At 39.1% G+C, this 11,758-nt stretch overlaps 2 protein-coding genes across 4 annotated transcripts; one reads left to right on the forward strand and one right to left on the reverse strand.

Annotated features, from left to right (window-relative positions):
* Window positions 1-689: 689 nt before the first annotated feature.
* chrna10a (cholinergic receptor, nicotinic, alpha 10a) lies at window positions 690-5,850 on the reverse strand. Of its 2 annotated transcripts, XM_061047027.1 has the most exons (6): window positions 5,639-5,850; window positions 4,595-4,740; window positions 3,977-4,003; window positions 3,620-3,774; window positions 2,289-2,821; window positions 690-1,413 (listed from the first exon to the last, which is right to left on the reverse strand). In XM_061047027.1, the coding sequence occupies exons 1-6, from the start codon at window positions 5,697-5,699 to the stop codon at window positions 740-742; spliced, it is 1,596 nt and encodes a 531-aa protein (XP_060903010.1). In that variant the 5' UTR covers window positions 5,700-5,850; the 3' UTR covers window positions 690-739. The 2 variants fall into 2 exon arrangements, with proteins under 2 accessions (XP_060903010.1, XP_060903011.1); XM_061047028.1 differs by lacking the exon at window positions 3,977-4,003.
* Window positions 5,851-7,746: 1,896 nt separating this feature from the next.
* On the forward strand, window positions 7,747-10,895 carry LOC132980733 (post-GPI attachment to proteins factor 2-like). Of its 2 annotated transcripts, none has more exons than XM_061047032.1 (6): window positions 7,747-7,822; window positions 8,680-8,861; window positions 9,233-9,491; window positions 9,743-9,849; window positions 9,960-10,068; window positions 10,171-10,895. In XM_061047032.1, exons 2-6 carry the CDS (start codon window positions 8,694-8,696, stop codon window positions 10,299-10,301), a joined length of 774 nt encoding a protein of 257 aa, XP_060903015.1. In that variant the 5' UTR covers window positions 7,747-7,822; window positions 8,680-8,693; the 3' UTR covers window positions 10,302-10,895. The 2 variants fall into 2 exon arrangements, with proteins under 2 accessions (XP_060903015.1, XP_060903014.1); XM_061047031.1 differs by lacking the exon at window positions 7,747-7,822 and adding an exon at window positions 7,889-8,460.
* Window positions 10,896-11,758: the final 863 nt, after the last annotated feature.

Below are 11,758 nucleotides of genomic sequence, written 5' to 3' on the forward strand. Positions count from 1 at the left end.
TACATCACAAGCAATGTTATAGTGATGACGCAGGGGATTTAAGAGATAATCCATGTGAGTTATATTCAGATGTTTTTCTCTTGTTTGATGTACAGATTTTGTTCTGGTTGTATTTACTATTAAACTGACTCTCCTGTGAAGTCAAGAGACCCTCCTTATTGATGTCATGGTACTAGTCTGTTTATTGATGTATTTTTTTCTAAGTTAAGACCTTATCAAAATAGAGCTGTCTCTGGATCTACAGTATCTAAAACCCTGATAACATTCCCGGGAGACTGAGGCCTCAAACACTCTTTTTTTGTGTTTGTTGTTTTACTGTTGTTTTCTGCTGTAGAAATAAAATACTGGGTATATTTCAATGCTTTGAAAGGCTTTCCTCTCTGAAGCAACAAATATCCATAACAGATAAATAAATAAATTGTGTACAACTACAAAGAATTTTATATTTTTTTATCACTTATGTATGCTGCTGAATCCTTTTACTTTTGATTTCAGGGTAAAAGTGATAAATATTGCTGTACAGGGTAATAATAATAATAATAATCAATATGTCATTTATATAGAACAAAAGCATTTATTTACAAAAACAATTTATTGGTAGAACTTTGTAATGTTCACAAATTGTATTCAAATTCAGGGATTCAATCAACCATAGGGTCTAATTCTACTTACAGTGAAGACTAAAGGAGGTTTGGGATGAATGCAATCTGAATACTCATTAAATATAACAATCTCTGTGTCAGATGACTTTTCCCATAATTAGGAGGCTCATTAAAAACACCATAATGAAAAATAACCACATGAAGAAGCGGTCTAACACTTTGGCCACTTTCTTCCACTCCCCCGTCCGTTTCTGCGTCGCCCTCTGATCTCTGTAACAGTTTGCTATGTACTCAATGTTTCGCAGCAGCTGCCTCTCGTCGCAGGAAACCTCTCTGTCTTTTTTTTCTCCATCACTCACTCCTCCTTTCCTGCATCTACTCTTAGCCCCCGACTCTCCACAGTCCATGCTCATGTAGACGCCATTCTTCCAAGAGCTGTAGTTGTTGGTCGGGTTCCTTCCCATTGAGCCCAGTGGACTCATCATCTGATCCATGTCTTCTCTCTCCTCTGCTGTCTCTTGTCCTCCCTCCATTCTGAAGACACAGTCGTCTCTGCAGGGTCCCACCTGCCCGTTCATGGTGCAGTTGTTGTTCTTCACAGGTGGAGGCTCTTGTCTCTCCACTTGTGGAGACATGCAGTTCTCCCCGACTTCATACACGAAACACATTCTGGCCATGTGCTGCAGGATGAACGTCTTGGCCCACTTGGGAACAGGTTTGGCGTCCGGCCCACAGTGGTGAACGTTCATGATGAAGATGGTCAGAGCAGTGGAGGCTGTGATCATGGTCATGGTTGCAATGTAATACTTTCCTGTGAAAGTAAACAAGACAAGGAAACATAAAAAGACTTGTAACACAAAGTTTTCACGAATGTGGGGATCTGACCCCAGTTTTGTGCCTTTAACCAAAAATGACAGGTAACTAAGTACAAATCATTTTTCACTGTACTTAAGAAGAGTTTTAAGGTATCCGTACTTTACTTTAATTCTTTAATTTCTGTTTTTTGTCAATAATGGCTTTTGCTGATCCTGCCCTGAGAGAAAATATCTCATCTTACCTTGAAGTAAAAACTTTTCCGCACAATATATTTTTTTAAAAGGCTTATATTTTAACCTAAATACATGGAAACACATTGAAAAGATGAAAAGGAATCTCAATAACCTAGGAAAATACAGACAGTGTTGGAATGGTTAAGCTGAGTAAGACATTCCCCATACAACTTATTTGCAAGTGGAGTTAATGTTCATGTTTCTTGTTCAGCAGGTGGCTGTGGCTCAGTTGGTAGAGTCATCGAAAGGTCGAGGGTTCAATGTCCAATGTGTCTTTGGGCAAGACGCTGAACCCTGCATTGCCCCCGCTGCTTCGGTGGTGGTGTGCGACTGGATTAGTGTTGTACTTACTCTCTGATGTACGTCACTTTGGATAAAAGCGTCTGCTAAGTGAATTGTAACATGTTTTTAGGAAATTATTTGTTTTCTTTTTTGAATATGGTTCGAATGATTTTAGTATTTTTGTCTCCCAAATACGGCAAATATATCTTAAAGTGCAGAACACACTGGTTGAAATGCTGTTTCAAAGGCTTTTTTTTTGTCTTTATAGTGTCTTACCATACTTTTCATTTTAACTTTAAAGAGTTTACATATATTTCTGCTTTAATGTGTGTACTTTTGCCACCTCTACTCTTACCAATAAGCGGCACATTCTCAGATGGAGGCATGATCTCTGCAACCAGGAGCTGAAAGACAGTGAGCGCCAGCATCACGGTGACACCCAGAGACACCTTCTCTCCAGAATCAGCAGGCAGGTAGAAGCCCAGCGGAGCCAGGAAAGAGATCATCACACACGGTATGAGCAAATTGAAGACGTAAAATGAGGCCCTCCTCTTCAGCTTCAGCGTGTATGTCACGTCAGGGTAAGGGTCAGCGCAGCAGCCGTACTGAATAATGTTCTTCTTAGCTGGCATACCCATCACCACCCACTCCACGTTGTCCACCAGGTCAGCCAGGTCGGCGCTCTCCATGGCGTTCAGGATGTCAAGCTGGTTTCCGTTGTAGGTCCAGGATCCGTACGTGAACCTGCACTGCTGCGCATCGAAAGGGAAGAACGACACGTCCACTTTGCAGGAGCTCTTTGTGATCGCCGGTGAATCCCACGTTATCTGGCCATCATGACGGATCACCACATTCGTGTCCATGGGGCCAGTGAAATGGTCATCAGCACTGAAATACAAAAGGAACTTGTCTAGAGAGGAAAATCAGCCCCACAGTGTTCACGTTCAGATAAAGAGAAGCTGTGATTTACTGGAGTGAGTGGAGAATGATTACAAAATTAAAGTTGATCAGGACATAAAGGCACAAGTACGCCAACTGGAGAAGGAGTCAACACATTTAGAGGAGCTGAACTCATTCCTCAGAGTTGTGTCTGCATTTTATAACTCTTCAGTAATGCTTAGTGTTTGTGTGTTTTGATGTTCCAGTACAGATTCTGACACCAATACTTCAGTAAAATACACACATTTTTGTTGAAAAAAAAAAAAGTTTGACTGAAATTACACTCTACACTTACATGATAATATACCTGAAACATCTGGGCCCTTTCGTTATCTCATAAATGATGGTATCAGATCTGTGCTAATGGCATTCTTTCCAGTGCCACTTTAAGTAATTTAGGTTATTTTGGAGGCCGGCACTGAATAACATTTATCCTATGAGTAGTAGCAAATGATAGTAATCAAAACGAGAGGCCTCTTTCATGCTGCACTTCTTTTCTCCTTTCTATTTGTCTTTCTCAGGAAATACCTCTGATTTTAATAATGTAGTAACTTTAGTATTATCATGTTTTTTTTTATTGTCAGCTGTATTATTAGAAGTAATTTCACTGGTGTATAAAAGCAAACACAGGCCTGTACATTCCTATAAATAATGCTTTTAAGGAAAGTGCAGCTTGTGCCTTCCATTGATCAACATAAGCCAAACAAGTAACAAGTGAATGATAAACCCAATACCAGTCCGACCTACTTGTTATATAGGACTATATCAGGTCTCCATACATAACTACTAGGTATGCGGATGGTATCGAGTCCATCGTAATCATCTTTATTCCATTTGAGGTGTGCATCAACCCATACTTGCCGTATCCATAAATATGCAGTCAAAATTTGGTTTCGCTCATCCTGTAACATATTGAACAATTTAAGAAAATATCAGACAACAACAATGGGCCGTATAATAAATAAACAGACTATCATCTCAAATTAAACAGGTGTAATGCCCTGGTCCATATTCATGCGGCGGTTAATTTCCCTTATGATCATGATCGGGAAAGGAAACACAAAGCTGTTAAGGTTATGGATCCATCTGTTCACTGTGATTCACCTTGAAAGACACAAAAACATGGGGAATCTGTAAAAAAAAAAAAAAAATTCACAACCTGATTGATAAGCAATTGAAACGATAATGTTTCATGAAAAACTTGAGGGACATATTTTAAGATAATACAAAATTTTGCAGCTCATTAGCTACTGTAAGACACGAGCTAAAGTTAAAGTTTAGTCACTTATTGTCAAATATTTGATTGTTAAGAGTAATGATGTGAAAGGTCTGAATTCTTAACTCACAGTAATGTTAGACTATGGTGTGTTTTAGCTATAGGAACCAATTGCTCACTGTAATGTTGGCTATAACTACTAGCAAGCTAAAAGGTAAGGGTTAGAGTGTTTACATTAGCTGTTGTCAAAGTGTCTTATGTGTTATTTTATATATTCTGATGGTTAAAATGATAATCATATATGATGTGAACTGTAAATGTGGCTCTATAACTGATACAATTATACAATCTTAAAACACTAATGATTCCCATGTTACTTATGAGCTTCTCACCTTTGGTGTTACAGAGATAAATTGCTGCTGTGTGATTATTAAGTGAGCTTTGTTGATGTCTGCACAGATTATTTTTCTCACACATAATCCTGTTGTGACGTGTGCGCACTTTACCATGTCAATAATTTGTGACAGTGTAACCTGCAGGGTCACATTCAGTATGAAGTTTGTGTCCTCCACTGGCCTCAGAGCACTGGTGTAGTTGGTGAACAGGTCATTCAGGAGCTTATGAGCATATGTCCCATGAGCACACCGACAAGCTAACAGGGAGAGAAGAAATGTAAAAATCTATTTATATCTGAGAGGATTCTGGCCAGTAAAAAAATACAGCAATGGATGTTGACGTAGGAAGAGAGGTTGAACAGAAAGAAAATGTAAGAGAAAATGTGACGCATGACAGATGGTGTGAGGGGACAAAGAGGATATCAGGCTAGATTTCCCTTTCTGTAAAGCCTTAGAAAGAGATCAGGCGAATCTGAACCAGCAGTGACTCTCTCTCTGTTCAGACTGTGTACATAATGTTAAGCATGTGTCGATTGAACATTTAATCCATGAAGACATGACACATGAATCGAAATGAGCATGAACGAGGAGGTTAAACATCCATGTGATGGGAACGCTTGTGCAATAACAGACCGCCCTTAAACGGCATCTTTAGATATGCTCATTGTTTTTCAGTCAGTCACTTCTCTGTTCCACTTTTCCTACAGGTTTTGAATGTGGAAACCCTATCATTTATAATATAACTTCTTTTTTCCAGTGTCAACTATGGATATGGTCCAGCCAGATGTTGACTCTGAAATGCTGTAAAGCCTCTGAGCTCAATACAAAGAGAGTCTGGGGGATTATAATAATAGTAAATCCCTGCACAACTGGCTACAAGATACAGGTTCGGGGCAAAAGCTTTTGTGGAAGAATAGAATTACTAACGATGAAAAACTATTAAAACAAATAAATGTGTCATAAACTTTGATTAAAACAATAAATTAGTACAATTGACAGGTGATACTACATCCTTTACACCTTTCTTGCCACAGTGTTTTTCTAGTTTTCCTTGAATGAACTTATACTACATCTAACTGCAGGCAGAAAAATAAATTTCCTCTCAAGTCAACGTTAATACCACATTAAATAAACATAAAAATATTTTAGACTTACTTGGCAAAAGACATACACTTAGAAGCATGCATAATAAAGTTTGGATTCTCCATCTTTTCATCTTGCTGAAAACAAATTACTTCGATCAAAATGCCATAGGATCTATCCTGTTAACAAATGTAATTTACAACAAATTTTAAAAAGAAAGAAAAAAAAACAGCCTGATAGAAAACGGATGCAGCTACTCCGCATTTCAAGCTGCACATGAAGTGCCAAACCACAGCAGATAAGAGGGGAGGGGCAACAGTCACGTTATCCACGTAGATCTAGCACCACGGACAGCTCCTTGCATCATTAAACAGAAGTCAAATCAACTTTATTTGCGCCTCTTTTTCTTCTTTTTTTATACTGTGTGGCTTTAATTTCGTTAGACTTACATTTTTGCCTCATTGAGCGTGCTGTCTGTGATGTGTGCAGAGCCTATCTTCATGCGGACACAGGTAGGCCTACTATGAATATGTACGACGGAGGATTAGGGTCATGTTAAACTTTTTTAATTTCCAGATTAAACTCTTAAATTTACGAGATTAAAGTCAAAGTCAAGACCAGCCTGCGCGAAAATGAAAGTAGAACTCTTAAAGTCCTTTCCTCTGCAGACACAACTTCCTCCAAGTCAGTGTGGTTCTTTCCTCGGGAAAGCCACCGTTTCTTGCAGTAGGCTATCTGGTCTGGGTCCTGATATTTAATGACAATGTGAAGATGATGATGTGACAAAAGCATGCGTAGTTTCATATTTGCACAAGTAAAGCCCCAACACAACTATTGTTGTCTGTTATCTGCACTTGTCTGCCTTGTTAAAGTGTCTCATGTGCAGAGTAAGTTTGTGTCCTGTCCATCCATCATTTTACAGATAAAAAAAGTTATTGTGCGACTGAATGAAAGAATGAGGAAATGAAACGGCGTTTCTGGCTCTGAAAGAAGGCGGAGACGGGGAGAAACTCAGGGTTCACTGAAGATAACCTGCTCCCCACCAGGTTCACAGATTTAGTTACCATAGTAACTGACTAAAAATCAGAGTTTCCCTTATTTCAGGGTTAACTGACTCAGTTTGCACAACACAGTTTACACTTGTTAACTGAACTATTCAAACTGCACACTATACACAGACAGCACCATTGTAGCAGTTAACCAAACACAGATTGTGCACTTTTTGCATTACAGTTAATTAATTTTCAGACTTGACACATTGTTGTTTATGCATGTTTACCTGTTCTCCAGTGTTGCTGATATTTCTTAATAAAATAATCTTCAGATTCTTTTGGATCCCTTGTGACAGGGTTCATGTTCAAAATAATACATGGCTTAATAAATAAATACATAAATAATATGCTGGTGATGAAAGTGTAAGTAATAAAATACCTATTACACTTTTACATTTTAAAATGGGAAAGTACTGTAAAAAAAATCATTGATAATTATCAAGAACAGCACATATAGCCTATGAAATGAGTTTATGTATAGGCTACTTTATTATAGCAAGTTAAAAGAGCAAATGTTTGGTGTTGTGAGTTCCTTCCTGAGTGTTTTCCACTTTCCACGTCTGAGTCAAGTTCTCAGTCTGTAGTTTGTCCCTGTCTTCCAGCTTCATGTGCTTCCTCCTCCTTGTGAGGCTGATCGTTTCCTCCTTTGCTGCTGGCGTTTACCCTGCAAAGCACGCAATGTTTGTCTGCGTAATGTGTGTGTGGCCCAGATGTAGAGATGGTGCCCAGTCTGGATCAGTCTCCATCATTCTTTCTTAACCAGGTTGGCCTGTAATGACATGTAGTTTTTTTAAAATGCAGCAAATGAATATTCCCTGTCATGTTAAGTTCTTAATTAGACCGTTTCTGAAATCTTCTGTGTACTATAGTTTGCTAAACAAGGCATGACAATTTTTAGGACCATAGATAAAAACCGTGCCTGCTTGTCAAGTGTTTTACCTTTCATTATATCTATAACTGCAACTTCTCAAACAACATGAGCCATGAACCATTTCACACAAAAAAAGGGAAGCAAAGCAAAATATGTGTGCAGACCAGACGTGCGACTCCGTCTATAAACAATCAGCTGTTACCATGGTTACCCCCCTAAATGGCGCATATAACCACAATGCATTGGAGTCAGCGTAAGCAATACGTCACCTGACAAGCAGGCGTCATGGATCAGAATATCTACCTATGATATCTACAGAACAAAGACTGATAAGTAAGTGCAAATCATTTTCATTTTTTTGCTATTACCATGCCTTAGTTTGACGATATCAAAAGAAACTGCAATCCGACTGAATGCAAAATTATTATAAGCTTGGCATGCTGTTGAATAAGTATATTTGCTTACAATATAAATTAAATAAATTGTCACTGAGTGAGAATCATTGAGTGCATGCATTTGCAAATTGGTGAGAGTTGGGCTGTCGGGCATCCTGCGGGGGTGTTTCGGAGGTCTGATCAAGCTTTTGAGCTGTGACTCGACACAGATCAGATTAAACTGTGAACCTAGGGGAGACGTCCCGGGGTGGATTATTATAAGAATTCGCTGCACCGCCTTAATGTAGCAACCATCACTCTCCCGGTCCGCTCGTTTTCTCTTCCGGGTGCTGATGATTTCTCTTGCAGTCGCAGAAGGAGGCTGTTTCATTCCCGACCGTATTGTTATTTTTAAAGGGGTATTAAAATGAAAATATCACAGGAATTTAGGCTGGGCTCATTGATCTGCCTCCCTGTTATTAAACAGTGCTCCGTTTTTTTCTTTCCCTGGAAAATTCCCTGCAGCCTGGTATAATGACTGTTGTTATGATAGCTAGATTGCCACGCCTTGTATAGCCTACTGTAAACCTGCTAAAGGTAGGTTAAATTCATCTTTCAGCCTTCATATGCTGTGAATGCATAAATACGAAAATATCCCCCAATAATGAAATAGTGTAGATGGCATTCTTATTTTTGTCTCTATTTATATTCAGCCTGCTATACGTCGACTATAAGAGATGTTATTTTCTTGCAGCAGGTAGGTTATTACTTCTCCATGTGTGTCGTCAATATTGTTAAAATCTTTTTTTTTCTTAGTGATTTAGACCAAGATGCTACAAGGCTCAGCTGTCTTTGGGTATGAGAGGCCCCTTCTCATCAGGGTGTCATTCAGCACCTGTGTCCTGGCTACTGTATGCCTGCCATTGCTGGGACTGATAACTTGTGTCCTCATATCCTCCACCTTTCACTTCGAGGACTCTACTGGTACACATTGCCAGGTAATGTCTGCATTTTGTCAGACTGGACCATCACTGTTCCATCTTTGATGCTGTTATAATGTGACTATGTGCATATAATCAGGTATAAATTAATGTTAAAATACTTGTAATCCAAAAGCTTTTGCTCCTCTACATTTGACTTTTCATATAAAATAATGTTCCTTCCTTTCCTGTCCTCTAATCGCAAGATTTGGACATTTAAATCTCAATGTTTTTTTTTCCGATAAATTGAATCCATGTGTCTTTGTGAGTCTATTTCTAGGGCTTTAACAATCCATAAGATTAAGTGGAACATGCATTGGTGTTTTTCTACCACTGGATGCCCCATACACTTGTCAAATTATTCTTAATCCTTGCTGTGTTTGTTTCAGGTTCCAAATTACCTGCCATCTATCAGCGCCTCGATAAGCCTGAGTCCTGAGTGCCACATATGGCGGTTCTGCATCGGACTGCACTCAGCACCGAGGTTCCTTTTGGCGTTTACATACTTCAAATTTTACAGGACACGTTTTGCCTCGAAGTTTCCTGAGAGTTCACTCTGTTCACTCCCATGCCTGAACCTGACCTTTTCTATTTTGGAGAACCTCAGCCTCCTGCTGCTCACATATGTATCATCCAGCGAAACATTCTGTGAGTAATGGTTTCTTTTAATTGAAGAGGTTTTTTCAAACTTTTATTTTACTTTGCACAAGCACGATGTGGAGCTGCCTAACTAACTGAGATTTTGATTAGAAGTGTTAAAGCTTTGAAATGTTTGAGCTTTTAACCGGCGTATTGATTTACATATCCATAGTTTAACTTTAATTTGGTGATAAATTATTATCATTACTGTCCATTATTAACCATATTTCCTCCTCTCTTTGAACATTTTTCCTTTGTAGTTGTACATAAAGAAGGTTTTCTCCTCTTCATAGTCAGCTCTATTATCCACATGATGATAACCTGCCGTTTATGGAAAGCTATTAAGAAGTATTCATTAAATCCTGAGGTAAGAAACAGTATAAAATACGACAGAGGGCACTAAAAACTCCTCATGGTGTTTGCAATATGTAAGTTTACATCTGTCCGTTCAGTACATTTTCTCTTCCTCCCTTATAGGATGCCAAGTCTCACCACTGGAAAGTGCGCTTCTTATTTCTCAATGTATCTTGCTGCGCTTTTGCTGGATTCTTTTATTGGAAACATAACATGTACTGTGAATCAGGGAGTAAGTATCTATACAATACTATAATACTATTGTGTAAAATAAAAGCTACAACATGCTGGCTAAACCATGCCTGTAACACGCTCCTGATTCATCTTCCAACAGGTTATACGTTTTTCGCTCTGTTTGAGTATCTGGTTGTCTTCTCCAACATGGCCTTCCATCTCACAGCAGTGTGGGACTTTAAGACTCGGGAGGTGATGGTCATTTCATCCTCTGAAGATAAAGACTTCTGACTAGAAACGTCAGGACTAGGTGCGAAAAGCACAACCACTGAACCCACTGATGATAACAGCCTTGACTCTGCGCAGGAGGAAGATTGGGACGGCCTTTTCCATATATTTTCATGATGAAGACTCTCTTACAGGGTGTAGACGTCAGACTAGTTATATGCACATGTGCTACTGTGAGGTCTATTCAGTAACTGTTGGTGCACTTATTGCCTTAGTGTAGTGATACTCAACCCGAGGCTCTCGAGCCACATGTGGCTCATTTGGGACTAGTTAGGTCCTACTTGGACAAAAAAAATCCAAAGTAATCATTTAAAAAAGGGAAACATTGTCAGCAGAAATTATTATTTGCAAGTCATGTCACTGTGTTTCCCACACATATTTTAGGACAGAAAGAGGTTTTTTGATTGTGGCTCTTGCAGAAATATCTTTTGGTCAATGTGGCTCTTAAGTCTAACAAGGCTGAGTACCACTGCCTTAGTGTCTCATTCATGGATGCCTTTGCTATGTTATGTGCAATTTTAACTTTTGTACAGTACACATAAAATGTGTGGTAATATTGTATGTGTGCCAAAGTAAAGTAAATGTATTTGAAGTATACTTGGTTTACTTTATGTTTTTCAAATGTGAATTGTTTGCACAACATGCGTCGGGAAAGGTGGGACCATACATCCCGGGCCTCACTGGGAGGAGGGGCCCTGGGTAGTTTGGTTTAATGACATACTTATAAATACAATGTTTTTAATGAGAGATGAGATTACACACTATCATTTTCAGTTGTAAAAGTAGAAAAGTAGTTATTCCAATTTTGAATTCACACATTGGACCTCTGCAGACTTCACAATGCACAGGTGAACCGAGATTGAGCAGCCGGTAATGATGCCCTTCTTCAGCCAATGCCATGCTGATGTCAATGATCCTGAGGACACATTCAGGCTAATGCTGTTGTGATAGTTGAGGCTTTGGATTTTCTCTGGGATATGGTAACTGGACAGAGCTCTCTCCACCAGCGTGTGTTGGATTGAGCCCTAGGTGTTAGCAAGGTCCAGCCTAACCACCATGCCACTGGGATGCCTTGCAGTGTTTTCCTGTTTAGGTTTATTTAGTTGCAGTTACATTATAGTTTTATAGTTCAAAAGCTTGGTCCACACTCCAGTGGGAGGAAGTCTATTTAAAATCTGTTTATCAATGTATCTGCAACAATTTATCATAGTAGTGTACAGAAGTCAGGGACCTGAAAAGATTTGCTTTAACAAAAATCCAGGTCTCTGGTCCTCTTTCTTGAAGAGGATTAAATTTCATCACCCAATCAGAAGAGCCTGGCAAGATCTTCACTTGTGATCTAAAGGACACAGGCCTAGGAATCCTGCCTTCTCCTCTGGTCATCATTTTACAGGCAAAAAAAAAACAAGCTGCAGCTTCCCTTCCGACATCTGGTTGAGGAGTTGAAGGTCAACCAAGAC

Source organism: Labrus mixtus, chromosome 9 (assembly GCF_963584025.1).
Source record: "Labrus mixtus chromosome 9, fLabMix1.1, whole genome shotgun sequence".
In the NCBI taxonomy this organism is placed as follows: Eukaryota; Metazoa; Chordata; class Actinopteri; order Labriformes; family Labridae; genus Labrus; species Labrus mixtus.